The 27,110-nt window shown below is 43.3% G+C and overlaps 2 protein-coding genes across 4 annotated transcripts in view; both read right to left on the bottom strand.

The window, feature by feature from the left end:
• The window catches only part of LOC310867021 (cytochrome c-like), a 453,272-nt gene that overhangs the window by 67,802 nt on the left and 358,360 nt on the right, over positions 1-27,110 (bottom strand). The gene's annotated exons all lie outside the window — the stretch shown is intronic.
• The window catches only part of tbc1d5 (TBC1 domain family, member 5), a 45,014-nt gene continuing 23,461 nt past the window's right edge, over positions 5,558-27,110 (bottom strand). Inside the window, exons 11-23 of one of the 3 annotated variants that reach the window (XM_083776719.1) lie at positions 26,072-26,122; positions 25,760-25,829; positions 24,747-24,919; positions 23,482-23,624; positions 20,418-20,524; positions 18,418-18,503; positions 16,233-16,552; positions 13,364-13,563; positions 11,777-11,876; positions 10,872-10,951; positions 10,000-10,290; positions 7,200-7,293; positions 5,558-7,166 (exon numbers count right to left, since the gene is read on the bottom strand). In XM_083776719.1, the coding sequence (XP_083632845.1) occupies positions 6,922-7,166; positions 7,200-7,293; positions 10,000-10,290; positions 10,872-10,951; positions 11,777-11,876; positions 13,364-13,563; positions 16,233-16,552; positions 18,418-18,503; positions 20,418-20,524; positions 23,482-23,624; positions 24,747-24,919; positions 25,760-25,829; positions 26,072-26,122 (1,960 nt within the window). In that variant the 3' untranslated portion in view covers positions 5,558-6,921. Of the gene's footprint in view, positions 7,294-9,975; positions 10,291-10,871; positions 10,952-11,776; positions 11,877-13,363; positions 13,564-16,232; positions 16,553-18,417; positions 18,504-20,417; positions 20,525-23,481; positions 23,625-24,746; positions 24,920-25,759; positions 25,830-26,071; positions 26,123-27,110 lie in introns of all 3 variants that reach the window. The other 2 variants (XM_083776718.1, XM_083776720.1) reach the window with 2 other exon arrangements.

The raw sequence follows: 27,110 nt of genomic DNA, 5'->3' as shown, positions 1-27,110 counted from the left end.
GGGGGGGGGGGGGGGGGGGGGGGGGGGGTCGGCTATTACCAGGTACAACTTGAACTGAAGAATGTAGATATTGTGGAAAGATTTGGACTGATTTCCTTTCCTCATTTATTTTTTACAACAGAATTTATGCTTCTCTGACTGTCATACATCTCCATTGAGCTTTGGAATTGCTGTGTTATAACATTCGGATGCACTTGAAATACAAGTGCCAAATGAGACTGAAAAAAATTGGAATGGGGAAGTCAAAAGATACCATGTTTTATAGGTTTCTCTTTAGCTTTTCTAAAAAATGAAATGGAGCTGAGCAGTCTTTTACGGCTCTAGCAGTGCTTCAACCATTTTAATTTCAAGGACCCCCCCCCCCCCCAGTGTGACATGCATTAGGCTTCGGAACCCCATTTAAATGGCATTTCTGGAGTGTTCCGGGTCCATTTGGTTCCATTTGTATACACTCTCAGAGTTACAGACCCCACAAGGGTCCATTTGGTTCCTAACTGTCATTTAGCATGGGGACCCCCTGGAACTCCCTCAAGGACCCCTGAGACCCCACTTTGGGCAGGAACCCATTTTGGTGTTAGCATTATGATATGCTTTAGCTACTGAAAAATAGCAGATCTACAAGCTCATAGCGCGCCACCGAGTGGCGCGCTACGAGCTTGTAGGTCTGCTATCTTTTGAAAAATCGAAGAACGACTGACATAGAAACATAGCCTTTTCAGAAAACCGTCAGGATGTAGAAGACATTTTTTTAATCTGATCTCAGGTCAGAATGGGTTAAGAACCACTGGTCTAGGGGTTGGAATCCTCCGTTGCATCCAGTCTACATACTGTGTTCAGGGGAGCATGCTGGCTGTGCGTAGAGTACCGGTTCCTACCGGTTCCTAAACATTGGGTCGGGAGTCTCGGGACCCATTTGTGGGTCGCGGACACATTTTGAATGGGTCCCTTTATTTTTTTGCTTCCCACATTTTGTTTTTAATGATTACCATTTCAAACATTTTCAAAAAACATTCCCCAAAAAAAGACATTCCCATAAATTAGAACAAATATTTAAGTAGTCAAACAAAAAAAACAGAAAAAAAAAAAGTGGTACCCTGCCTTTTTTTCCTCTTCTTACTAATTTGATCTGCCCAAAACATTTGTGTTTATTCTATTGAGAGTTGGCTTTGTCTGCGGCGTAAACGTCTTTAAATAAATACTTTTTGAAAAAGTCTATGGGGCCCGCAAACTCTGACCCCAGAGGTGATGTTTACCAATCTTTGCGAGTTCGAGAATCTGTTGTAGTAGCAAAAAGTTTGAAGAAGACACACTATATGAAGAAAATGTAATCTGGCACAAACAGGGCATATAAATTGTATCATAATCCAAGGAAACCAGGGGGGAAAGATAAGTTGCTAGTAGACCCAAGTTCAAGAGTTATAGATAGACCAATTCTTTGTTTAACTTTACAAACATTGAGACTGGTCGCACCGGGAGACTTGTTTCATGTAATCAATTCCTAACAGACCTCCAAACCTGTTGTTTTGGGGAGCGCTGTGCATATATAGAGCCTATTTGCTGAGGTTTGGACAAAATCTGTAGAAGTAACAAGAAATGTGCTATTATGTGCAAAAATCTGTCTCATGGTCACGCTATAAATGGTCTGGCATGAGGACTCGGTGGTTTGGGGTCCTTCAACAAAGTTCCCCTTTGCTTGTGTAAGTTGTGTCCCAACTTGAAGGTACTGTAAGCGATTTTCTTTGGTTAAAATGCTCCATATTGTGACAGTACTCATTGCTGTATAGAGTGTTTGTTCAGTAACAGGAGTCTCTCCATGTCTCTCCAGCTTTTCATTAAACAGAAAATGCATTTTCAGAAACTGAAACTGGGATACCAATTTCATCCAATCAGGATAGAGAACGCAGTCAGGATACAGATTAAACAAGTGGAATTGTAAGTGATGACAGAGAAATGAGCAGACACAAAATTGGAACTGGAACAGTATAAAAGTGAAGCTCTACTCTCTCCTGTTTGGCTGAAACTTTGTCACCTATACCTGAAAATGTGTTTTCTGTTTAGGGTGGGAACCCCTTTTGGTGTTCTTTTAACTAAGCATTATGTTATACTTAAGCTATTGAAAAATAGCAGATCTACAAGCTCATAGCGTACCACCGAGGGCGCACTACGAGCTTATAGGTCTGCTATTTTTGAAAAAACGTGAAAATGCGGCACAAATCTCTGTATATATATTCTTTCAGATGCCTTTTCTTTTTCTCCGACGTCAGGCCTAAATGGGTTAACGAGCTGGAGAGACAGGGAGACCTCTGTTACTGAACAAACACTCTATAGCAATGACTACTATCAGAGAATATAGTGATTTAACCTTTTAACAAAAATCTTTTTTTGTTTTAACCAAACAAAATATCACGTAAGGCAACACCTCCTCCTACAGCTATACTTTAGATCTCCACCCTGGTCCCAATTCGTGTTCCGACTGTGAGAGCCTGTGACGACAGCACTGTTAAGAGCGCACAGATGGAACCAAATGGACCCTCATGCGGCTCCCTTTGGGCCCATGTGTGTGCACACTCGGTACCGGCATGTACCGAATCCCACTGAAGTGTCTTGTTGTAAGCGAATTTTTATTGTACCTGCTCACACCGCTGTGCAGAAAAAACGACATGCAAACGCTTTATTCCAGACGTCGGTGAAGCCATTACCTTTTTCTGTGTAGTGTTGGCCTAAATGTAAAGAGACGACTGAGCGCAGAGTCCGATACGTTCTGTATTTTTGTGTGTTTCTAAACACAAGCTGGACATCAGTGTTAATCAATCAAACACCATTATCAAATGCAGTATTCCTTGCCTTTGCCTTATATGGGAAATACTTTGAGCAATGCTTACATTGTGTGCAAAGAAAAAGAAAACCAACTAAAATCTGTATATTTTAATATGTGATTCTAACCCTTTCCCTGCAGAATATGAAAAGTATTTTACGTAACTTATTTATCCTGAAAGACCACATTCCATTTCAGTGTGTATTTGTGTGTTGTAAACTAGTTGGCAAGATTTAGTGCAAATAATTATATTTCATTATTAAATCAGCCAAATGGGAAATAAATAAATAAAACTAAGTCTTAACCAGTGTTTTTTAATTTTTTTAATAATAACAATTCTTATCCCACGATTTTGTAACCCATTTTTCACCTGTGTCAATTATCTAATGTGATCCTGGGCTCTACACACCCTCCGCCAACCTAGTCCCCATATATGGGGGACAAGGGGAGACCAACCTAGTCCCCATATATGGGGGACATGGGGAGAGCAACGGACTTGAACTCATGCTTCCTTCATGCCCGAGTGTCCAAGTTGCTCCTTTACACCTGACAGGGGGGAGTTTCCCTGGTTGGACGTAGCACGTGGAAGGAACACGTTATTCCAACCAGTTCCTTTCCCCTCCATCAGGCGCCCTGGCTGGCCAGGGGGAGGCAGTTTAGAGACCAGGATTACTGCATGTTTTTTGTGAGGGTACCTACCCTAGGGGACACGGGGAGAACATGCAAACTCCACACGGAAAGGCCCTTTCGCCAACCCCGCCTCGGGTATGGGCGGAGGAGGAAACACACCGCCAGCACCCACAGCGTCCACGAGCGAGAATCGAACCCAGGACCTAGCTTTGGCAGCAATTTTTTATTTTAGTTTTAGTCACATTCTCACCAGGAATGTCTTAGTGTTAGTCTAGTTTTAGTCGAAAAAATATAAGATTTTAGTCGACTAAATCTACAGCTGATTTAGTAGAATAAAATGTATTTTGTCGGGCCTTGATGCCGTCCTAACGACTGATTTTACACTTGCTGAAAATAGCCGATCTACAAGCAACCAAGTGTAAAGTATTTATTTAAAGACGGTTACGCCGCGGACAAAGCCAACTCGGATCGTGACAAATCATGACAATGAACACAATGTTTTGGGCCGATCAAATAATTTATAAGAAGAAAAACAAAACAAATAGTGTTGTCTCCTGCCTTTATTTTCTTCTTTCTAATGATTTGATCGGCCCAAAATATTGTGTTCATTGTCATGATTTGTCACGATCCGAGTTGGCTTTGTCCACGGCGTAACCGTATTTAATTAAATACTTCAAGAAAATCCTATGGGAGAAATGCATTGCATTTCATTTCCTGGGCCACTCGTCGTTCTGAAAGGGGGAGGGACTGCGACGCTCTATAGTCCCTTCCTAATATTTTAGTCTAGTTTTTATTTGTTGACGAAATTGTCAATATATTTAGTCGTAGTTTTAGTCATCATGGCTTCGTTTTCATTTAGTTTGTCAGTGAAAAAAAAAGGTGAAAAATGTCATGATTCTTTTTCGACGTCAGGCCTGAATGGGTTAAAAGAGTTCAGTCCCATTCAGGACTGGAACCCCTTTTGGCGTTTTAACCCATTTAGACCAGAGTTAAAAACATTCACTTTGAAAGAATTATATTCAAAGATTTGCACCACATTTTTACGATTTTTCTAAAATAGACCTACAAGCTCGTAGCGCGCCACTCGGTAGCGCGCTATGAGCTTGTAGATCTGCCATTTTTCAATAGCTAAATTAGAACAATGTTTAAAACACCAAAAGGGGAGCATTATGTTATACTTTAGCTATTGAAAAATAGAATATCTACAAGCTCGTAGTGCGGCACAGAGTGCAGCGCTAGATGCTTGTAGATCTGTGGAACAAATGTTTGAATATATATTCTTTCAAATCTTCAACATATAATTAATTATATATATTAATTATATTATATAATTCTGGGGAACTTGAAAAAGGTTGAGCACCACTGACATAGTTTTCTGTCTGTAATGGGTTAAAAGTTAAAACACAAGACTCTCATTGAATGAATTTGCACAAATCATTAGGCATTAATCACGGTCCTATAACTAACCAAATATAATGTTAACTTAGCGCACGTGCACAGCCGCACAGCCACACACACACACACACACACCCACACAGCCACACACACACAACCAAACAGACGGTGACTATTGCGTAGGATGAAGATCCAATGTTCTTTTTATTTGTCTATTGTTGCTCACATTGGATGGTTGACTAGAGGGACATTGTTTGTGGGCACTGCTTTTAGACAGCTAGACCACAGGAAGCAGGAACCCAATGACATGAGAAACAGAAGGAAGTAAACGCTCAGCTATTAAACCACCACATAAAAAAAGTTACCATGGAATCGATTCTTTGTAAAATAAATGGAAAAAACAAACAAACAAAATGACCTTAATACATAATTTAATCATTCTTGCGCAGGAAAAGTTGATCTATCGGGTTAAAATATGCTCTTAAAAAAAACCTAAACAAAAATAACTAAACAAACAAACAAATGGTTTGGGTCTTGGGTTGAGAGAGGACAGCGTGGTTTGAGGCACTGGCTTTTCAGGAGGAACTTTCCCCTAGACCACCAACACAGTATTATTAAGACAGACAGCGGCAATGGGACACCATTCTGAAGCCTAATTCATACTTTTAAAATGTGTTTTCCCCGCTTAAAATATTTTCCGGGAAAGTCACAGAGACTCGCGACGAAAGGATAAATTAGGCTTTTTAGGGTTGAATATCAAGACAGAAGACGGAGGTATCCTCCTCTCAGGAGAGGACACACAGACGAGACATTATACACAGAGAGAGGTATGGCAAGAGCTCCACCGTCTGGAGAAGCATGGTTATTAAACTCCGAGTTCAGCAAAGCCCCCCCAAATCAATTGATAAATGCAGCTCAAACTCTTTGAGGAGCAATAATGCGGGTGTCTCAGAAACGGAGTCCAATGGCGCCCTCCGTTGGTAGAACAGAGAGGCGCCACAAAGTCCCAAGGACAAGACAGGAGAGGTAAGAGGACAGCATAATTATACACTAGCCATGGGGGGTTATACAGGATTTTTAAAGTGTCGTGACGTGACCAATTAAAGAGATTATAAAGGTATATGTGACTAAATCTGACTGTTCTGAGGTCAGCTCAGCGCAACCAGCTCAGTGTCTCAGTTCACATGTGCAAACATTTCATCTTCAACGTTCAGCCCCCCCTCGCTGATCTCAGGTCACATTCCCCCCGTTTTACATCCTCAATGTATGATTAGGTATTGAGGAGGGAGGAAGGAAGGAAGGAGAGAGAGAGAGAGAGAGAGGGGGGGGAGGTGTACAGTAATTGGCTATATGCACACAAACACACACGCCATTTTGTAAAGAACTTGGGCCACTCGTCACCGATGACACAAATTAAGGCTCTGTTCTATTTAGTGTGCAGTGGTTCTGAGAGCGTACAAATGGAAGCAAGTGGGACCCTTTTACAGGTCCATTTGGTTCCATTTGTACACTCTCAGGAGTTACACAACCTTACGGGGGCCATTTGGAACCCACTCAAGGACACTTTTGAGACCCACTAGGTGTAACAGAATGTTTCCCAGTGAGCCAACACGCACAATAAGCAGCACCCTGACTCGGTTTGACCGGAACGGGGAACAACAGAGACCTTCATTAGCATCATCGGTAACACCTGTGAGGGAAGCAGGGAAGTGGCCCAACAGAGACCTTCATTAGTATCATCGGTAACACCTGTGAGGGAAGCAGGGAAGTGGCCCAACATAGACCTTCATTAGTATCATCGGTAACACCTGTGAAGGAAGCAGGGAAGTGGCCCAACAGAGACCTTCATTAGTATCATCGGTAACACCTGTGAGGGAAGCAGGGAAGTGGCCCAACAGAGACCTTCATTAGTATCATCGGTAACACCTGTGAAGGAAGCAGGGAAGTGGCCCAACAGAGACCTTCATTAGTATCATCGGTAACACCTGTGAAGGAAGCAGGGAAGTGCCCCCCAAGTTCTTTCCGAAATGGCCGTGCGTGCATAATTATAAGCCCCATTAGCCATGGGGGCCACAACTGGCTCACAGGTCGTTGGGGTTGACGATGGTGAAGTCGGAGTCCTTGCTGTGCGTGGAGGAGCCCTCGTCGGGGCTGGAGGAGCCCGACGTTCCCGCCGGCGTTCCGACCATCAGCGGGTCGGAGGCCGCGCCCTCCGGCTCCATCCGCGCCACCAGGCTGCGGCCGTGCCGGACGGGAGGAGGGGTGGTGGTGCTGCTGCTGCGCTCGGAGCCCAGCCCACCTCCATCATCTCCTCCTACTCCTCTCCCTCCTCCTCCTCCTCCTCCTCCTCCTCCTCCACCCTCGGAGGCCTGCAGGTCTCCTCCGTCCTGAGACACCAGGATGTAGTCGTCCCAGTTCTTGCCGCCATCGGAACCCAGGGATGACGACGCCACCTATAGAGAGGCACAAAAACAGAGCGGTTTTAGGTCTTGGTGTCATGGTGAGACCCTTTATTTAAAGATATTTCCGCTGTATTACTATATTTGACCCGAAAAAGGTGGCAGTTGAGCAAGGAGGCGTTGCGTGTGCAACACAGGTCTTAAATCCGACTCACAAATTACAATTAGTACACTCTGATGTAGAGCTCTTCACCGGGTCAATTAGTACACTCTGATGTAGAGCTCTTCACCGGGTCAATTAGTACACTCTGATGTAGAGCTCTTCACCGGGTCAATTAGTACACTCTGATGTAGAGCTCTTCACCGGGTCAATTAGTACACTCTGATGTAGAGCTCTTCACCGGGTCAATTAGTACACTCTGATGTAGAGCTCTTCACCGGGTCAATTAGTACACTCTGATGTAGAGCTCTTCACCGGGTCAATTAGTACACTCTGATGTAGAGCTCTTCACCGGGTCAATTAGTACACTCTGATGTAGAGCTCTTCACCGGGTCAATTAGTACACTCTGATGTAGAGCTCTTCACCGGGTCAATTAGTACACTCTGATGTAGAGCTCTTCACCGGGTCAATTAGTACACTCTGATGTAGAGCTCTTCACCGGGTCTCCCACCGACTCCGAAAATACCTGAGTTGACCCTCAGAGTCGTGTTTTACTTTTAACGTAAATCACTCGGGCAGGGTCGGAATCCCCCTCGGATCTCGGGTCTGTCACTCATTACATGTAATATCCGAGTGGATCCGAGAAGACCCGTATAGGCTACTGTGTGTGTGTGTGAACTGTCTGTGCTTTTTTGTTGTTGTTGTTGCAAATGTTAATAAAATATTCATTCAGTGTGTGATTGTGTGCCAGTCTGACTGTAGGCTATATACTATTTTTTCCTCTGTCCGCTGCATGTGCGCTCATGCATATTCCATTCAGCCAAGACCGGTACAGGCTTGATGTATCATGCGTCTGCTAAAACTCTGATGATTGTGTGTAAAAAAAACAAATGATCCGTTTGGTTAATTTTAAATGCACGCTGAGACGACGAGAAGAGACGACACTCTTTTTATTTCTCTCTTCCACCCTTTACTGTCTGTCTGTGTCTCTGTCTCTCTCTCTCTCTCTCTCTCTCTCGCACTTTAATCATAAAATGGTAATTGGTAAATAAGTTATATTATTTCTATATACTGTAGTCCACATTTATGTCTGCCTGGCTCAGCTGGGTCGGGTCTCTCGGAAATAATCGGATCTCGGTCGGACTCTGCACCGAGTGTCGCGCTATGAGCTTGTAGGTCTGCTATTTTTGAAAAATCGAAGAATGATTCGCTTTTTCAGAAAACTGTCATTTTCAAACAGACATTTTTAGAATCTGACCTCAGGTCAAAATGGGTTAAATAACCCCGGCCAATTAAGGTGTTAATTGGTACCACCTGGAATCAAAAAGACTAGAAAGAGGATAATTCACGTTTTCCGTACAGCTGCAATGTTGGCGAGTTTAACGTTGTTTAAGGCAATCGGACAGCACTTTTCCGTTTGGAAGAATGGGCTGTCATGGCTGTTTTTTTTTTTTTTTGCCACACAGTAGGTGTTTCCGGGTACGATGATGTCACGCGCATAGCCTCTAAATGACTTTTTGAAATGTAGCAGAAAGTCATGAGCTTGCAAAAGAAGAAAAAGAAAACAGAAACCCCTCAAAACATTACAGTACAGTACCCGAGTAAATGTACCGTACTGTGCATTTCACTGTACACCAGTATAGCTTCTAGCTAGCACTGCTAGCTAAGGCTGCAACAATGAATCGTAATCGATTATTCAATTAGTCGCCAACTAATTGAATCGGCAACTAATCGCTGGAGTCTTTTGCAGTTAAATCGTGAGTGTTTTCCCACTTAACCATAGTTTTTCCAGTGTTAAATGTAACTAAGCTAAAGAGGAGGGAGCCATCTCTCTTCCCTTACACTCTGCCAATAGTTGCGTATACACAGTAGCGACTGCAGAGCAAAATATCACACATAATAGTGCCTTTATTTGAATAGCAGCCGAGCAAAATATAATGTTTTTTTTTTTAATGAATTATTCATTGAAATCTAATTTCAAGGTGATAGCTAAATGAGTGCCATAATGCGACTAATCCAGTGGTTTTCAAACAGTGGTCCTTGAAAGGGTTCCAGGTGGTCCCCAGCTAACCAAATGGACCCTTAATTAGATCTTAAAGTGAACTCTTGAGGGCGTAAAATGAAACCAAATGGACCCGTATGGGACTATGGGTCAATTTGGTTTAATTTTACGCTCTCCCAGAGACATTACTGCTAATACTGCATTATTGCTAATCATCTGCATTACTCACTTTAAAAGAAGTCGACACAATTAGAGAATGTAGAATAACTGTTATGTTGGTCAACGTTTGCCTGTTATTATCTCTCTCCTAATGGTACCAACATCAATACAGCATGTAAAATCTTATCCAACAACAACAAAATATTATTTAGTTTTGGGTCTGAGAGGCTATAAATGTCATCAAACGGCGGTCCGGCGCGGCTCAAATGCAGAATAAATAACGGGCCCACGATATGAAAAGGGTTGAGTAAAAAAACCACTGGACTAATCGATTAAATAAAAATCGGGGCAGATTAATCGATTATGAAAGTAATCGTTAGTTGCAGCCCTATCTATACTGCTAGCCTTATTAACCTGCTACTGTTGTGTTGTCTGCACCTGTTCGTCCTCTTCCTCCTCCTCCTCCTTCTCCTCGTCGTCGTCGTCAGCGCTGCCGCCGCCGATGCCGTCTTGGTCCGAGTCGCCGCCCTGCTGGCCGAGGTGGGCTGCTGCCGCGGGGGCAGGGGGGGCGTGCTGGCGGTGGCTGTTGGCCTGCTGCTGCTGCTGCTGCATGGCTGCGTGCGTGGCTGCATGCGTGTAGTGGTCGTCCGCGATGGTGATCTCCTCGTTCTCCTCTGCCTCCAGCTGGCTCTGGTTGAACCGCAACGAGCCCTTCAGGATATCCTTGATCTGTTGGGGGGGGAGGGATGGGACGAGGCCCAATGTCGTTAATAACCCATTCTGACCTGAGATCAGATTCGACAAATGTCTAAAAAAAGCTATGTTTCTATGTCAGTCGCTCTTTGATTTTTAAAAAATAGCAGACCTACGAGCTCGTAGCGCGCCACTCGGTGGCGCTAATGAGTTAAAAACGTTTGCCGTGAACGAATATATATATTCAACGATTTGCACACATTTTAAAAAGTTTTCCAAAATAGCAGATCTACAAGCTCGTAGATCTACTACGTTTAAAATAATGGTTAAAATCTATAATGTGACATGGATGCGTCCCCAGGTCTAAATGGGTTAAGTTAGTAATGTCCATTTCTAAAATACTTGGGGGGACAATTGGTCCTCACAGTCACACACACACACACACACACACACACACACACACACACACACACACACACACACACACACACACACACACACACACACACACACACACACACACACACACACACACACACACACACACACACACACACACACACACACACACACACACACACACACACACACACACACACACACACACACACACACACCTGTTTAAGACCTGCCAGCGACACCAGAACCTCGTCCTCTTTCTCCAGGTGCTCCTGCAGAATTACCTCCTGGATCTTACCTGTGAGACAGAGGCAAACAGCTACAGGTCACACTGAGGCAAACAAACAGATTATAATAATGGACCCTTCGCCAAACTCCACTCCAGAAGCAATTGTCCAATGCCAAATTGAAATAGTTTAGCAACGGTTGCTTAGCCGCGCAGAGCTTCCGTCATCGCATATAGCTGTCCATGTGATTTTGCATGACTGCGTTTGTTGAACACATGCAGTACACAGCTTAACGTCAGGAAAGTTTGACGACTCACCCACACAGGTGATGGCAATAATACTAATCACCGTAGTCTTACTGTGCATTACAACTAAAATCCTGCTGATTGAGTTGGATACCGTTTCTCACTCCAACATTTCCTCGTATTTCTAGTTCATTGAAATAATGTCATGTACATGTTTTCCAGTGCATACCGCATAGCCTAATGCAAGCCTTGTTGACTAGATTTAGAAGACATTTTGCAGCGCTGAAATTATCGATTATTTATATGGAACTCAATGGGCGAGAAGCACAGCTTGCGTGGTCTGGCAGAGTGGAGTGGGTGGGGCTTAGCGAAGGGTCCATTCCTGATACCGGGTGAATCAATTCAAATCTGAGGGTTGCTGGTGTGTGTGTGTGTGTGCGCAGTGATTACCAACCGTTTCTGAATAAGGGCTTACACATCTGACTCAGTAGTATGTTTGACTATGTTGGCTTGGATCAATGCAACCAACATAGAACACGTTAGGTTACAATTTAGTGGCATCGCTATGAAGACACGATTGTCAGGGGTTTTCAAAAGAAGAAATACCATGACATTATCGTTATATCGTCAATTAAAATGTGGTGGACTCACAGATATGTGTGTTCATCATCTTGGCACAGTATTTGCTCATGGCCTCCAGGTCGTTGATCTGACCCTGCAGGAAGGACACCTGGGCCTCCAGGTCCTCGTCCTGAACACACACACACACACACACACACACACACACACACACACACACACACACACACACACACACACACACACACACACACACACACACACACACACACACACACACACACACACACACACACACACACACACACACACACACACACACACACACACACACACACACACACACACACGGGGGAAGGGTGGAGGTCAGTGAGCGGATGGAAGGAAGGAAAAATAAAGGGCAAGGAAAAGAGAGATGAGTGAAAGATGCTTTCAAAAAAGCTTTATATCCTGTATAACATGTATAATAACAATGTGACATAGCTCCGTTTAAAAAAATGCTGTACCGCCCTCCAACTACTATATACTTCCCCCATTTTCATCAGTTTTTATTGTATTTTTTGACACTTGCTTTAGCAATGTAAACGTATGTTTTCTCAGGCCAATAAAGCTCCTTTGAATTGAATGGAATCCAACATACAGTAGACAAACCATATTAGACCGTAGGAGGAATTGACCACAAAAAACTGATCTGAGTCGTACTTTTTTATTTTATTTAACAAAAATATATTTAACTAGAAAAAGTGCCCTTCTGGGCACAGGTCTCCACCAGGTTATCCACAGATCCGTGCAGTTAGAGGTAAAAACACTTTTCGGCTAGTTATAGCGCCACCTTGAGGCTGAGTTGAAATTGTTCATGTGGCATTTTGTCCTCGGCCTAGTGGGAATGTGGGTGCACAATTTCACGGAAATCACGCGATGTGTTCATGATTTGCAGCATTTTGTTTGAAACTGAGCACTCCTGTGAACTTTGGAAGCCAATCTTAACCAATCAGGATGGAGTGTGAGAAATATGAAAGACCGGTTTGGTTGAATGGCTGTAGAGAGACTGTGTACCAATTTGCGTGATGTTTGGACAAAACCTGCTGTGCAAAAACCTGTTTTGCACAAAGCGGCCTCCTGGTGGCGCTATAACAGGCCGTTCTGGAAAGTTTGGGGCAGAGGTTCATGGTTGGCATCCAGGGAGTGTGTGTGCAAAATTTGGCATCGACCGGGTTAACGGTGGCTGAGATTAGCTGGTCACGGACGGACGGACACACGGACACACGGACGGACGGACGGACGGACGGAGTGCAAAACATACTCTCCCCATGCCTTCGGCTGGTGGAGACAATAAAAATAACCAATCTACAAGTCATATTTTAGTCATCTGAAATGCTTTAGTCTCGTTTTAGTCAACTAAATGTCATGCGATTTTAGACTTAATCTACAGTTGTTTTTCGTCGACTAAAATGTATTTAGGTGGGCCTTGATGCCGTCGTAATGGCTGATTTTACACTTGCTGAAAATAGCCGATCTACAAGCTCACAACGTGTCGCACTGCGACGCGTTGTGAGCTTGTTAGATCGGCTATCTACAAGCTATCTACGGAGGGATGAGGACAGAGACGGCGAGACGGGCCTAAAGACAGACAAGCGGAGGACAGGAGCACAGACTCACGCTCTCTCTCTTGCCCATGGACTTGCTGTGGGAGCGCGAGCGGCTGATGGCGAAGAACGACTCCTTCTTGGTGGCAGAGAGGGGCGGCGACGACGTGCTGACGTCACTGGGACCCCTGGACAGGGGGAGGGGCGGCGAGGCCGCGCCCTGGCACAGGCTCTCAGTGCTGGGGGAGGAGCTTAGTGTCCTGGAGGTTTGGCCTAGGAAAGGGAGCAAGGGAAGTAGAGAGAGAGATTGAAAGCAAAAAAAAAAAGAGATGAACAGAGACAGAGGGGACAGATGGAGTGATATAAGGTAAAATGCAGAGATGTTTTTTTTTTAGACAAATTTAAAGTAAATACAACACAAAATGCAGCAATACACTGTATATAAAGGATCTAGAGTTGTTTAGATAAATAAAAAAAACAAAAAAGCAAACAAACAGAAAGCCATCTTTACCCGAAGTAGAGGTCAACAGGGCATGCTCAGCATTTTCTTTTTATCCCACGATTTTGTAACCCATTTTTCACCCCTGTGTCAAGTATCTAATGTGATCATGGGCTCTACACACCCTCCGCCAACCTAGTCCCGATTATTTGGGGAGAGCAACAGACTTGAACTCATGCTTCCTTCACAAAGTTGCTCAAGTTACTCCACCTGACAGGGGGGAGTTTCCCTGGTTGGACGTAGCACGTGGAAGGAACACGTTATTCCAACCAGTTCTTTTCCCCTCCATCAGGCGCCGCGGCTGGCCAGGGGGAGGCAGTTTAGAGACCAGGATTACTGCATGTTTTTTGTGAGGGTACCTACCCTAGGGGACACGGGGAGAACATGCAAACTCCACACAGAAAGGCCCTTTCGCCAACCCCCGCCTCGGGTAGGGGCACTGATGACGCGGAGGAGAGAACAAGCCACCAGCACCCACAGCGTCCCGAGCGGGAATCAAACCCATGCATGATGCATTCTGCTACTCAATTATTCAGGTTTTTACTTTTACTTGTCACCCATCTAGTGCATGTATAGATACAGAAAGACAGGCCGATAGATAACACTGTTATGTTGCTTAATGCCTTCATTGTGAAACGTCTGAATAATGTTTAAGTGCATCAGGGTTTAGGAACGTGGAAGCTGGTGGATTTAGGACTGTTGTAACTGTAAGCAGGCCGATAGAAAAAAACACACACACACACACACACACACACACACACACACAAACACACACACACACACACACACACACACACACACACACACACCAAGCAAAGATACATACAGTAAGCAAGTAAGTCTTTCCTCATCTCATCTTGTCCGTTTCCCACATGTGTTTGGCCATCTGCTGGCCAAATGGCAGTATTACATGCAAACTATGGGGTCTACAATAATAGTAGATATTTTAATATTGGCTAGCATTGAGGGGTGCAATAGCAGGTGATCAAACTGATCCATTTAATCAATCATAACAAAAAGACCAATGATCGTTAATAAAATAAAATTCAAAAAGTTTCATATATTCTCAATTCATTGTGCATAAAGTATTTAAAACCTTTTTTGTTTTAATCTTGATCATTATGGATGATTAAGGATTGAACGAGAAATGTCGACCACCTGAAAAGTATATTAACTCATTCTAAGTACTTATTTGACTTCTTTTAACAAATAGCCATCCAGGCCAAAGACGTTTTAAACGTTTTTAAAAACTCTTTTACAACTCTCTTTCTAAAAAGATAATGAATAATAAATCTATGTTGCTGGACTATTGCTACTGCCATTTAGCTATGTATGAGTTAATGTATGCAGTCAATACTTGGTCTGGGCTACTTTTAAACAAATTATCTCATCAATGGGGCGTGGCATGGAGGTGATCAGCCTGTGGCACTGTTGAGGTGTTATGGAAGCCCCAGGTTTGCTTTGATAACAGCCGTAAATTAATTTGTATTCAGTCTTATGTCTCACACCTTCCTCTTGACAATGCAACCTAGATTCTCTGTGGGGTTCAGGTCAGGCCAGTTGGCTGGTCAGTTAAGCACAGTAATACCATGGTCAGTACACCAGTAGCCTGGGGTCCACCTATGCTTTCTATGGCATAGGCAGCTCCCGGCAGGATCTGCGGGAGAATCTAGACACAGCTGCGCAACATGAAACTGATTAATTAGAGCGACAGAGAGAGAGGAGTGTGTGTGTGTGTCAATTTAACAAAGGTGCAGGCGATCAGAAATCAGCAGAGAGTGATCGACGTTTGCGCTACTATATGCTGAATTGAAGTGGACTCGGACCCAGACTTTTGTTTTCCTCCCTGGAAATAAAAACGTCTGGGTTTCCGAGGCTAGTACACCAGTTACTAGTAGTTTTGGCTCTGTGGGCAGGTGCCAAGTGCTGCCGGAAAAGGAAGATCAATATCAACATAAGGTACGGAGGCACACAGTGCTGTAAAATATCATAATGGACGGTTGTGTCGAGACTCTGGACATGACAAAACAGTGATGATTTAGGGCCATCTGGTGTTGGTGTTGATCCACTGACAGTGAAAACTTAACAATGGTTTCAACACAGCCATCTTTTTAGAGTACACTGTGCTTCAGTATGTTGACAAGCTTCATGGACATGCTAATTGTCCTTTCCAGCTCAATTTGGCACCTGCCCACGGTGCCAAAACTACTAGTAAACTGGCGTACTGACCATGGTATTACTGTGCTCAACTGGCCATGACCTGAACAGAATTGAAAATGTCGGAGACGGTTGTAAACTAGTGTAATGCTTTATAATGGCGTCATCCACAGCAACAGTTTTTCGTATTGACTGCATACTGTTAACCCATTCAGGACGGGAACCCCTTTTGGTTAAATAAAATGTCCAATCAATCAATCAGACAATCAGTGCATCACCCGCCTACCTTTACTGAGGTGAACGGGCATGCTCTCAGACTTGAGCAGGCGGTAGTGCGGCGACTGGGGGTGACTCTGCGTCTGCAGAGGGGCGTTGGTGGTCGACGGGGCGTCGGACAGCTGGCGCGGCGGAGGAGGAGGAGGCGGCGGCGTGGTGTTGGTGGTGGTGGTGGCGAAGCCCGGGAGGGAAGAGGCGTGCACCTCACTGTTGATCGGCTGGACGCCCACCCCGCCGGAGCCTCCCGCGATGGCCGGGGCGATGAGCTTCCTGCCGAAGTTCAGGAGGCTGCTCGACACCTTGTTGATGTTCAGAGGGGCCGTCTTGCCACTGGGCGCCGGGGAGGAAGGTCGAGAGACGGAGAAGATAGAAGTGAGAAACGGATCTAGATTAGAGGGGGCACACCGGTCTCCACCAGGCCAGGTCAGGTTATTGTGGCCTCCTGGTGGCGCTATTATAGGCCAATGTGAAAAGGCTGGGATTGATTCCTCAGCCACGTGACGGTAACCAGCCAATCGGAATCAAGTATTGGGACCAATCGTTTTAGATGGTTCACTTTATTTGTCATTTCATATGTTTGCACATAAAATGAAAATCATACTCAGGACCAGCAGTGTATATTAAAACCTATTGTCACGGGGCAACCCGTGCCCTATATATACAAACACACACGAAACAGTTTCCTATAACATGCCAGGACTATGGTTTTAAACTTTATTGAGATTGTAAGCACTGATGCTTTGATTATTTGTCATTGAGTTCATGCTTATTTATACTTGTTTAATTGTAACACATTATTGAGAATGTTTAGGTTACCGTTTATTCAAGGTGTTGTTGATGGAAGTATTTATATTAGTGAAGTATTTGAGAAGAAATGTGCTAATTGAGTCTGTGCCCAGTGGTAGGATCCACTCCTATTTAAAGGAGGCTGCAGTGCAGGGACAGGCTAGTTAGTTAGATGTGGGCAATGACACAGGTAACATCCCTGAGGGAGAGCTACAGTGCCTTGTGTGATCAGGGTACAGCCTGAAGAGAGCTCTTATCCATTAGGGTTTTGTTCAGTAGTGTTTGCTCAAGTGTTTATTTTGTTTTGTCATTTTTCAGAATTATTGTTATTGTCCTGTTGAACCTGTACTGGACTTTGGTGGAGGAGTTTTTGGGGAGAAATAAATACCCTGAAATGGCATTTCTGACTGTTCTTGGAGCCTTGGCCGTTCGGGCAACTTCACACCTATCAATAAAGAATAATAAGCATAAAATCCACAAAGTGCAATGCATCAAAACTTCATATAAAGTGAATTTTATTTGACTTAAGAGTTCAGAAGACTATAGAGATACTGTGTAACGACGTGCGGGATTTTGGGACAGAATCTGGAGGAGTGATATAAAAAAATGTGTTTTACAAAAGTCGGCCTCCTGGTGGCGCTCTAAAAAGCAGATGTGAAAAATGCAGGTCAAAGGCTTGTCCTTGGCCTCTAGGGGGTGTGCGTGCAACGTTTCACACAGCAGTTATAGCCGGTACAAAATGTGGCACTATAACAGGCCGTTCTGGAAAATTTGGGCCAGAGATTCGTCGTTGGCATCTAGGGAGTGTGTGTGCAAAGTTTGGCATCGGCCAGGTTGATGGTGCTGGAGATTAACAGATAACATAATGGGACACTTTATTAGAACACAAAATAAAATCACTACAGCCTCAGTAATCAACCAGAGAAATTGGGGTATTTTATGATGCCTCTCATAGGGATTGCATTGACAGCTGCAGTACAACGTTCTAAGTTTCTAACGGACGTGGGGGCGCTGTCTCATTTGGGGGGCGTGAATTTGTAGTACAGGTACAGGAAGTAAAGGACTACAGGAAGCTCCGGTAGGCTGGACAACATGTAGCACTGCTGTACTTCCAGTGAAACACTTTCGACAAGTACTTTGATAAAAATGGTTAACTTAACCGCTAAAATAATAATAAAAAAAAAATCTAAATTATTCTCAAAATAGCTATATAAAATAGCAAAAAAAAATCTATAAACTGACAACGCGTCGCAACCCATTGAGCTCGTAGATCTGCAGTTTTCAAAAGATTTTAAATGCCCCAAATTGGGACGTCAGGGTTACAGTGGTTAACCAATTTTGGGGTGGGAACCCCTTTTAGTGTTGGCATTATGTTATGCATTAGCTATTGAAAAATCGACTGTTATTACCGGGTCTTGTTCACCAGGTCGGCCCCTCTGGTCTTGTAGTAGTCCAGGTTCTGCTGGAACTGGTAGTTGACGGGTCGAGGGTTGTTCTGGAACAGAACGAGAGGGAATAATGAATTACCTGGACAGCGCTACACACGTTCTTATCCTCGCGTTTGTGTCATTTTCTTTTCGGCTCTTTGCAGTGCAGTGGTTTTCAACCAGTGGTCCGGGGACCACCCGTGGTCCTTGAGGAGGTTCCAGGTGGTCCCCAGCTAAATATCGGGAGAGTTGAGAACCAAATAGACTCGTAGCGTAAAATGACAGGTCCATTTTGGTTTCATTTTACACTCTCGAGAGTTAAATTATGTTAAACACCTGCATTAGGCTACTTAATTTACAAGTCTACACAATATAGATGTATAATAATTCTTATTTTGACGTCTGTCTTATATCTTATCTATGGTACCACCATCAACAGCATGGAATTGTGGACAAATTATTATCCAACAAAACCAAATAATAATTAGTTTAGGGTCTGCGAGGCTATAAATATCATCAAAAATGTGGTCCGTAGCTTAAATATAATATCCTAATAAATAATGGGCCTCAATATGAAATACGTTTGAAAACCACTGCTTTACAGGATTTTGTGGGGAAAACACACAAGCACCATTCAACTTCATCAAGTATACGAGCAGGTCACATCCGATGGCACGCCAGACAAAATAAGGAGGGGATGTGGGGTGACATTTTGTGTATGCCCAGCGAGCAGTCTAAAACACACACCCTTTGTATTTGGGACTGGGCGTCCATGAGCTGATCAGTCTCATAGTTGTGCACCCGCCCAATGATACAGCGAGCTTGTAGATTGGCTATTTTAACTATGTTTTCCAAAATAGTAAAAAAATTAAAATAAAAAAAGGGAAAAAAGGGGCTTAGCACTGACAAAAATAGGGCCCTGCATGCGTCGGTGGTCAACAGGAGATGGTGTGTGTGTGTGTGCGCCCAGAGAAATTATGGCGAGGGTCAACGAACACACAAATGCACACATGCACACACAGAGGGGATGTTGTGTATGGGCCTTACTTTGGATGTTGGGTGCATGACATGACCGAGGCATACGGCATGGGAGAGAATGTGAGTGACAAAGAGTGCAAGTGAGGGAGTGAGTAAGTAAATGTGAGAGAGAGAGAGAGTGTGAGAGAGAGAGAGAGAGAGAGAGAGAGAGAGAGAGAGAGAGAGAGAGAGAAAAAGAGAGAGAGAGAATGAGACATCATGAGAGTGTGGAATAATTGCAGTGAAAAAAGTTGTTGAGTAAACAAAATGTACAGCAAAGAGTGGAGTTGGACCAACTAAAATCAGGGATGGGCAACTTTGACGATGGATATAAGATGGCCACTATATTTCCGCACTCATTCCAGAGGGTCACATTGCATAATTACTGTCGAAGCAAAAATAGCCGATCTACAAGCTCAAAATGCGTCGCTATGTGACGCGTTTTGAACTTGTAGATCGGCTAGTTTTGCAAAATTTGAATTGCAATCCTGAAAAGTTACCTTTTTTATTCAACTTCAAATGTTACAGTTATGTCAACTTGTTGTATGAACTAAATACAAATTACATTGGACATTATTATCCTGCGGGGCCCAAGCAGGGCCGGCCAACATTGAAGCTGCCACTATACTATACTGGTCAAAAGTGGAACTGCAGCACGCTCATGGAGGTGGACGGACGTTCAGTGGCATCATGTGCGTATTAAGTTAACGTGCGTCAACCCCGACCTCAAATGTGAGGTCCGCTCTCAACTTCCGCTCCCTCGAACTCAATAACTCAATAACCCATTGAGTTATAAAATGGTTCCTCCGGGTGCTTTGAAGCACCACTGAGCAACTCTTATTTGCTCGGCCCCAGGGGCCACATGTGGGGCCACATGTGGCCCCCTGGGGCCCCGCCAGTTGATGCCCATGTATGAACTAAATGAGCTAAATGAGAAACAAACCGCAGTGGTGCGCATGCCTTACCTTGGGATCTCGGAGAAACAGAGCTTTGTGTAGTAGAGCGTGGATATCCCCCACAGGAGGGTAGTGCATTAGCAGGCCCAGGCACGTCTGGAAGTTACTAGCTATCACTGCAGGACACACACACACACACACACACACACACACACACACACACACACACATACATTATCACCAAAAGGCATAAATACCAGTGTTGATTTTGTCAACAAAAAAACTACGATGAAAACCTTTCGTCGACTACCTTTTTTCCACCCTAAATGAAAACTAAGCCATGATGACTAGAACTGAGACTAAATATATTGACAAAAATAAAAACCAAATGTTAGGAAGGGACTAGTGGACAAGTAATCCACTATAAGTAAAAGACAAGTCATTTTACACTCACAACGTATTGTGCTGCGACGCGTTGTGAGCTTGTAGATCTGCTATTTTCAGCAAGTGTCAAATCAGCCATTACGATGCCATCAAGACTAAATCAACTGTTGATTTAGTTGACTACAGTCTTGTGACATTTAGTCGACTACAACTACTAAACTAACACTAAAACATTCCAGGTGACTAAAATGTGACTAAAATAAAAATAAAAAATAATAATTGCTGTCAAAATAAACACTGCCAGTAACTGTGTGTGAGTTCTCATTTATAGAAGTTCCGGAAAAGACACACTGTGATTGGCCACTGGCCAGTAGTCACTTCCGCTTGACTTCCGCCTTCATCTGAGACACATCGCTCCAATGAACTGCAGCGGCCAATGATGAGGCATCTATTTATAATATATATATTTGTTATATCTATGGGAACGCCCACTGAGTGGCAAAAAACTACTTTCTGGCCATACATCCAAACAGAAAAGTCCTCACTTTATGCATGCGCATACCCTCTCTATAGGCGCTCGCGCTGCATATTGTGTGTGTCCGTCTGTTTCTATGTGCACGGCGTTGCTAAAAATGAGCACTTGTGCTCAGCTACTATCCTGGGTAAATAAAGGAAGAATGTTCTTTTTTCTTAAAAAAAAAAAAGCTTAAGCAGATACAGGCTATGGGAAAAATACAATGTCGTTCCAGGGAACACCCCAACATCGGTAAACGGTGTAGTTTGGGTCATTCGTCAATCAAATAAATTATATTTGTTTACATAAAACAATATTTTCCCTCTAATATATATATATATATATATATTTTTTTTTAGAGGGAAATGTGCGTTGTAGGTCAACAATAAATATTATTTATTTGATTGACGAATGGCCCAAACTACACCGTTTACCCGAGAAAACCCCTCCCCCCCCCCCATCCGACGACGTTGTCATCAGCGGTCTGCTAAAAATAGTTACATTATTAAATTAGGTTATTATTAGATTAATGAACTCTGGCAGCCGCTCCAGATTAGATCAGATAAGAATTAATACGTTCATTACGACGAAGATTTGCTAGATCTCTGGAAAAAACTGTGTTCGTTTCAAAAAAAGGAGTTTGACGTTGTACGCCGCCTGATGAAATAGTTAAATTATTACATTTTTACTTTTAGATGATTAGATTATTTAACCCATTTTGGGCGGGAAACCCAATTGGTGTTTTAATTTAGCTATTGAAAAATAGCAGACCTACAAGCTCATGGTGGCGCGCTAGGAGCTTGTAGGTCTGCTATTTTTGAAAAATCGTGAAAATGTGTCACAAATCTTTGAATATATATATTCTTTCAGAGCGAACGTTTTTAACTCAAATCTTTGGTTCTGAGGGGGTTCGTGGAACAACATATTTTCAGATAGGGGTTGGTGGCCAATTACATATAATCTTTGGGGTCCTTGACATGAAATATTGAGCACCACTGAATTATGCAGAAACATGAGGTATCTCAGAAAACTGTCAGAATTCAGAAGACATTTTTTTTAATTTCGACGTCAGGCCTAAATGGGTTAACCCATTCTGACCTGAGATCAGATTCTAAAAATGTCTTCTACATCCTGACAGTTTTCCATTCTGACCTGAGATCAGATTCTAAAAATGTCTTCTATGTCAGTCGCACTTCGATTTTTCAAAAATAGCAGACCTACAAGCTCGTAGCGCGCCACTCGGTGGGTTCCCGCCCAAAATGGGTTAAATCCTTGACTTAAATTATTCATGTTTATATGACGCATAGATACTAACATCTCTAAGGAGTAATACCATAGTAGAAATTTACGGTACACTGAATATCTGAAAAAGATAAACTTTTTTTGTACTTTATTGTCCAATGTTATTCTGTCTGTGTGTGATCTCCAGCTAATATAGCATTTATCTTCTATTTTAATTCTTGATTCATAAGATGTTTGGCAACATATACTGTGATGTTCACTTGTATGTCATATTGTTCTGTGTGTATTTGTTTATTTTTTGGTTCAAATTAATACAATTTAATTTGTGAAAAAATAAACCAAAAACAAAACGTAATTCGCTAGAGTTGAATTTGTTATTCATTATCAGTTCATTTGTTATTTGTAGTTGAATTTGTTGAATTCAGCAGACCTTAGCTTTTAACCACTTTAACCATTATTTTAAACTTTAGCTGTTGAAAAATAGCAGATCTACAAGCTCAGCACTCTGAGCTTGAAGGGAGGGCAGCCAAATACATATGTTTGGGGCTCCTTCACATGAAATAGTTTGAGAACCACTGATATAGAAACGTATAGGTTTTTCAGAAAATCGTCAGGATTTGGAAGACCAGAATCTGGTCTCAGGTCTCTTAAATGGGTTAAGATAGAAAGCGTTAACAAGGGGCCTACTGTACATGCGTTGCAGATGTAAAGCAGCATGGGTCTAACTGTACATACATGCGTCACGGATGTAAAGCAGCATGGGTCTAACTGTACATACATGCGTCGCGGATGTAAAGCAGCATGGGTCTAACTGTACATACATGCGTCGCGGATGTAAAGCAGCATGGGTCCAACTGTACATACATGCGTCGCGGATGTAAAGCAGCATGGGTCCAACTGTACATACATGCGTCGCGGATGTAAAGCAGCATGGGTCCAACTGTACATACATGCGTCGCGGATGTAAAGCAGCATGGGTCCAACTGTACATACATGCGTCGCGGATGTAAAGCAGCATGGCCACAAAGGTGTAGTCGACCAGGTCCAGAGTGACGCTGTCGGCGAACAGGGCGTCCCACACCACCAGGAGGTCCTGCAGGAGGAACTCACGGCCGTACAGCAAACGCACCCACCGACTGGACACACACACACACACACACACACACACAAATGATATGGTCAACCAAGGGTTAAAGACTTAACACAATCACTACATATCTACTGCGCCATCACGTGCAACTCATTGGCAGAGATGCCCCACGAGTCTCGGAGCTCGAGTCCGCGTCGATTCTAGAGTCTTTGCGGGGGGGGTCGAGTCCCGAGTCTTTAGCCACGAGTCGAGCCTCAGTAAAAATAAAAAGATGGCGTGTTGACAACTTGCAGATCTGTTCTTTTGGGCACATAATCAATGATGCGCGACGGAGTATAGGCTCCAACTAAACATTTTTGTAACCAAATAAGCCGGTAATGACTCGCCGATACTCCACGAGTCATTGAGAGTCATTGAGCTCGAGTCCGAGTGGAGTCTGGAGTCTTTGAGGAGTGAGTCCGAGTGGAGTCTGGAGTCTTTGAGGAGTGAGTCCGAGTCGAGTCTGGAGTCTTTGAGGAGTGAGTCCGAGTGGAGTCTGGAGTCTTTGAGGAGTGAGTCCGAGTCGAGTCTGGAGTCTTTGAGGAGTGAGTCCGAGTGGAGTCTGGAGTCTTTGAGGAGTGAGTCCGAGTCGAGTCTGGAGTCTTTGAGGAGTGAGTCCGAGTGGAGTCTGGAGTCTTTGAGGAGTGAGTCCGAGTCGAGTCTGAAGTCTTTGAGGAGTGAGTCTGAGTCGAGTCTAGAGTCCCATTTGTGGCGACTCGAGTAGGGGTCAGTTTAAGTGCCAGAGACGTTAAGACGAGTTGAATCCAATTATGCACTGATTGCCATGGATGATAAGAGTTTTTTGAGGGTTTTTTATATTCCATTTTTATTTTTTTAATAATCCATATTTTGAAAATTCCTCTAATCTGGTGTGCAGGTGATGACATGCGCATTACATGCATAATATATATATATATATATTTTTTTTTAATAATGGGCTAATTGGCAACGAAAGCCAAAACTGGTGACCACCAGGTGGCGCCGAGTGGTGGAGTTGCTTATTACCAACTTCTCTGAAGATCGTGTTTTAACACTCAGCACAGTAACAGATTAAAGGAAGTGTTATCGTGTCACTAATTGCACACACACTGAAAGACACACACACACACAGTGTGTATACTGTACTGACATGCCGTAGATCTGTGGAGCGATCTCTAGTCGGTTGAGGTGCATGTACAACTCTATGTCGTGCTTCTTCACCAGCTGGTCCTGGATACGGTTGACTTTGGTCACTATGGCAACGGAGGGCCCCGTGTCCTGAGGCCGGGCGAACGGGATACTGCTCAGCATCTCATCCTTCCCCTGTGGACCACATTACCCAGAATGCACTCGTTACAAAAATTGTCTGTCATGATGCTACACAGTTTCCACATTACCACAAGCAAGTATCTCATGCATTCAAAGAGAAATATGTCTACAACATTGTAGGGATGCCACAAAGTGACCATCAGCCAAATCGAATAGTCGACAGCTCTGCCGATTAATAATCGATTATTAATCCCCCCCCCCCAAAAAAAAAAAACTTTTAAGATTGATTTTATATTATGCACATGCCATGGTCACATAACCATTATATGTTGAGTGCATGCTTTGATGGTTACAGTTTTATAATCAGTTTTGATGAGTAAACCTTTGTGGAGATCTTCTCAGTTCTCATTGTTTGGATCATCTCAAATTTGGATTTGGGGAGAAGTAGTTTCATAAGGAGCTGGTATGAAGTACTTGATACAAAGAGAACATGTTCAGTTCACTAGTCTACACTCTACTCTACACCTGCCTTCATTTCATCCGATTGTCTGTCTTGCAGGCACTTAACAAGCGATCGTTAACTGTGTGTTAGAGAGAGGGGCAGAGAAGAGTGGCTTTGCTCAACTTGTTTTATACTTATATTCTCCACTCTGATGAAGGTACATGTTCGATATATCATGCAGCCTTACTTATTAGCCTATATTTTTTTATAATTTCTTTTATAATAATAAAAAATAAATATCGATTTCGGAGACTGCGATGATTAATCGGAAAATCGATTAATCGGCGGCATCCCTACAACGTTGCAACTTTAAAAGCAGCACGCAGCGTTGCACTGTCACAGAATGTTCGCCCCAGAACAGTAACGCTAGGGCTCATGCGCTTAACACCAACCTTTCTGACTTCTCTCTCATAGCAAGAGAACCAGGGCTCTGCTGTCTCCATTAGCTGGGAGAACATGGCACTAAAAGGGATAGTATTGGAGAGATAAATACAGGACATTAAGAGAGTGCACAGAATGAGAGGCATGACAGAGAAAATGAAGATAACTGGAGATCAAATGGAGAAAGGAGAGAGAACGAGAGAGTTTAAACTGACAATAAAGGAGGGCTAGAAAGAGTGGAAACATGAGGTGGCATGAGGAAAATGCTGATGGAGAGATAACATCAGTGCAGTAATGAAACACAGTTAAACAAGTTTACTCACTAGGCATCATGTTCATGGAACTCTGGATTCAACATAGATCTCATCTCCTCACTGTGGGACGAGAGACAAAGAAATACACTTCAAATCTAGCAAAGGGATGTTGACAGAGAGAGAGAGAGAGGTAAAAGACAGGGAGAAAATAAACTTAATATGTATTTCCTTATTTATTGCCTTATTCTTTTAACACCTTTGCAGGAGGCTGAAGAAAGTGCATGGAGAATCTATTCTATGGATCCCAACATTCCCGATTACATATTTGGTCTGTATTCTTGACAACAAAGGTGATCAAAAAAGTAAATCAAAGAACAATATTTCCTTACTTAGGACGGTTTCTGAACTACCCACAGCCGTCCTATGAGACACAGACTGAGTAGAAAAAAACTGCACCATTCTTTTCATGATTATCAGTGAGGACCTATTATATGAAGATAGGTTGAAAAGTGGTGAAGTGGTCCTTTAAGACTAAGCTTCAGACCTCCCAAAACAACTAATTTGACTACTTCTCGGCCTGGGGGCCCAGCATGACCCACCTCTTACCAACCCATTATGCTAGTCTAAACTGGTTCCGGGTAGAAGACAAGAGTTAAGCAATTGAAAATGGGCTTCAAAAATTGTAAATGCAACCTTGCCCTTAAAGCCCTCAGTACCTGACTAGCTACCTCAGAAAAGTGAGCAACACCCACAGCCACAATACTAGAGGGAGCGAGAACAACGATCGGGTACCACCCATTTTCTAAACAAACATGGGTAAATTCTCCTTCTACAATCTACAGCATCGCCACCCAGGCGTGGAATGCCCTGACCCCCTCCCTCAAAAAATGCAGATCACTTTCATCTTTTAACACTAGCACGTCGGAGCTGTCTTTCTGACCGATTTGAGATTTTGAAGTGGATTTTCTTTGCCCATGAAGTCTTGAGAAAGTTCCTCTTGCATGACCTTTTCTAAAAATTCGATTCGAATCATCTGTTTTTTTTCTCTATCTGAAACATTTTGTAAATATGATTTTAGGCATATATATTATATATATACCTATTATAT

The sequence above is a fragment of the Protomyctophum parallelum genome, assembly GCF_964188405.1.
Source record: "Protomyctophum parallelum genome assembly, chromosome: 1".
In the NCBI taxonomy this organism is placed as follows: domain Eukaryota; kingdom Metazoa; phylum Chordata; class Actinopteri; order Myctophiformes; family Myctophidae; genus Protomyctophum; species Protomyctophum parallelum.
Note: the sequence above shows the minus strand (reverse complement) of the source record. Positions and strands in the feature narration are given on the sequence as shown.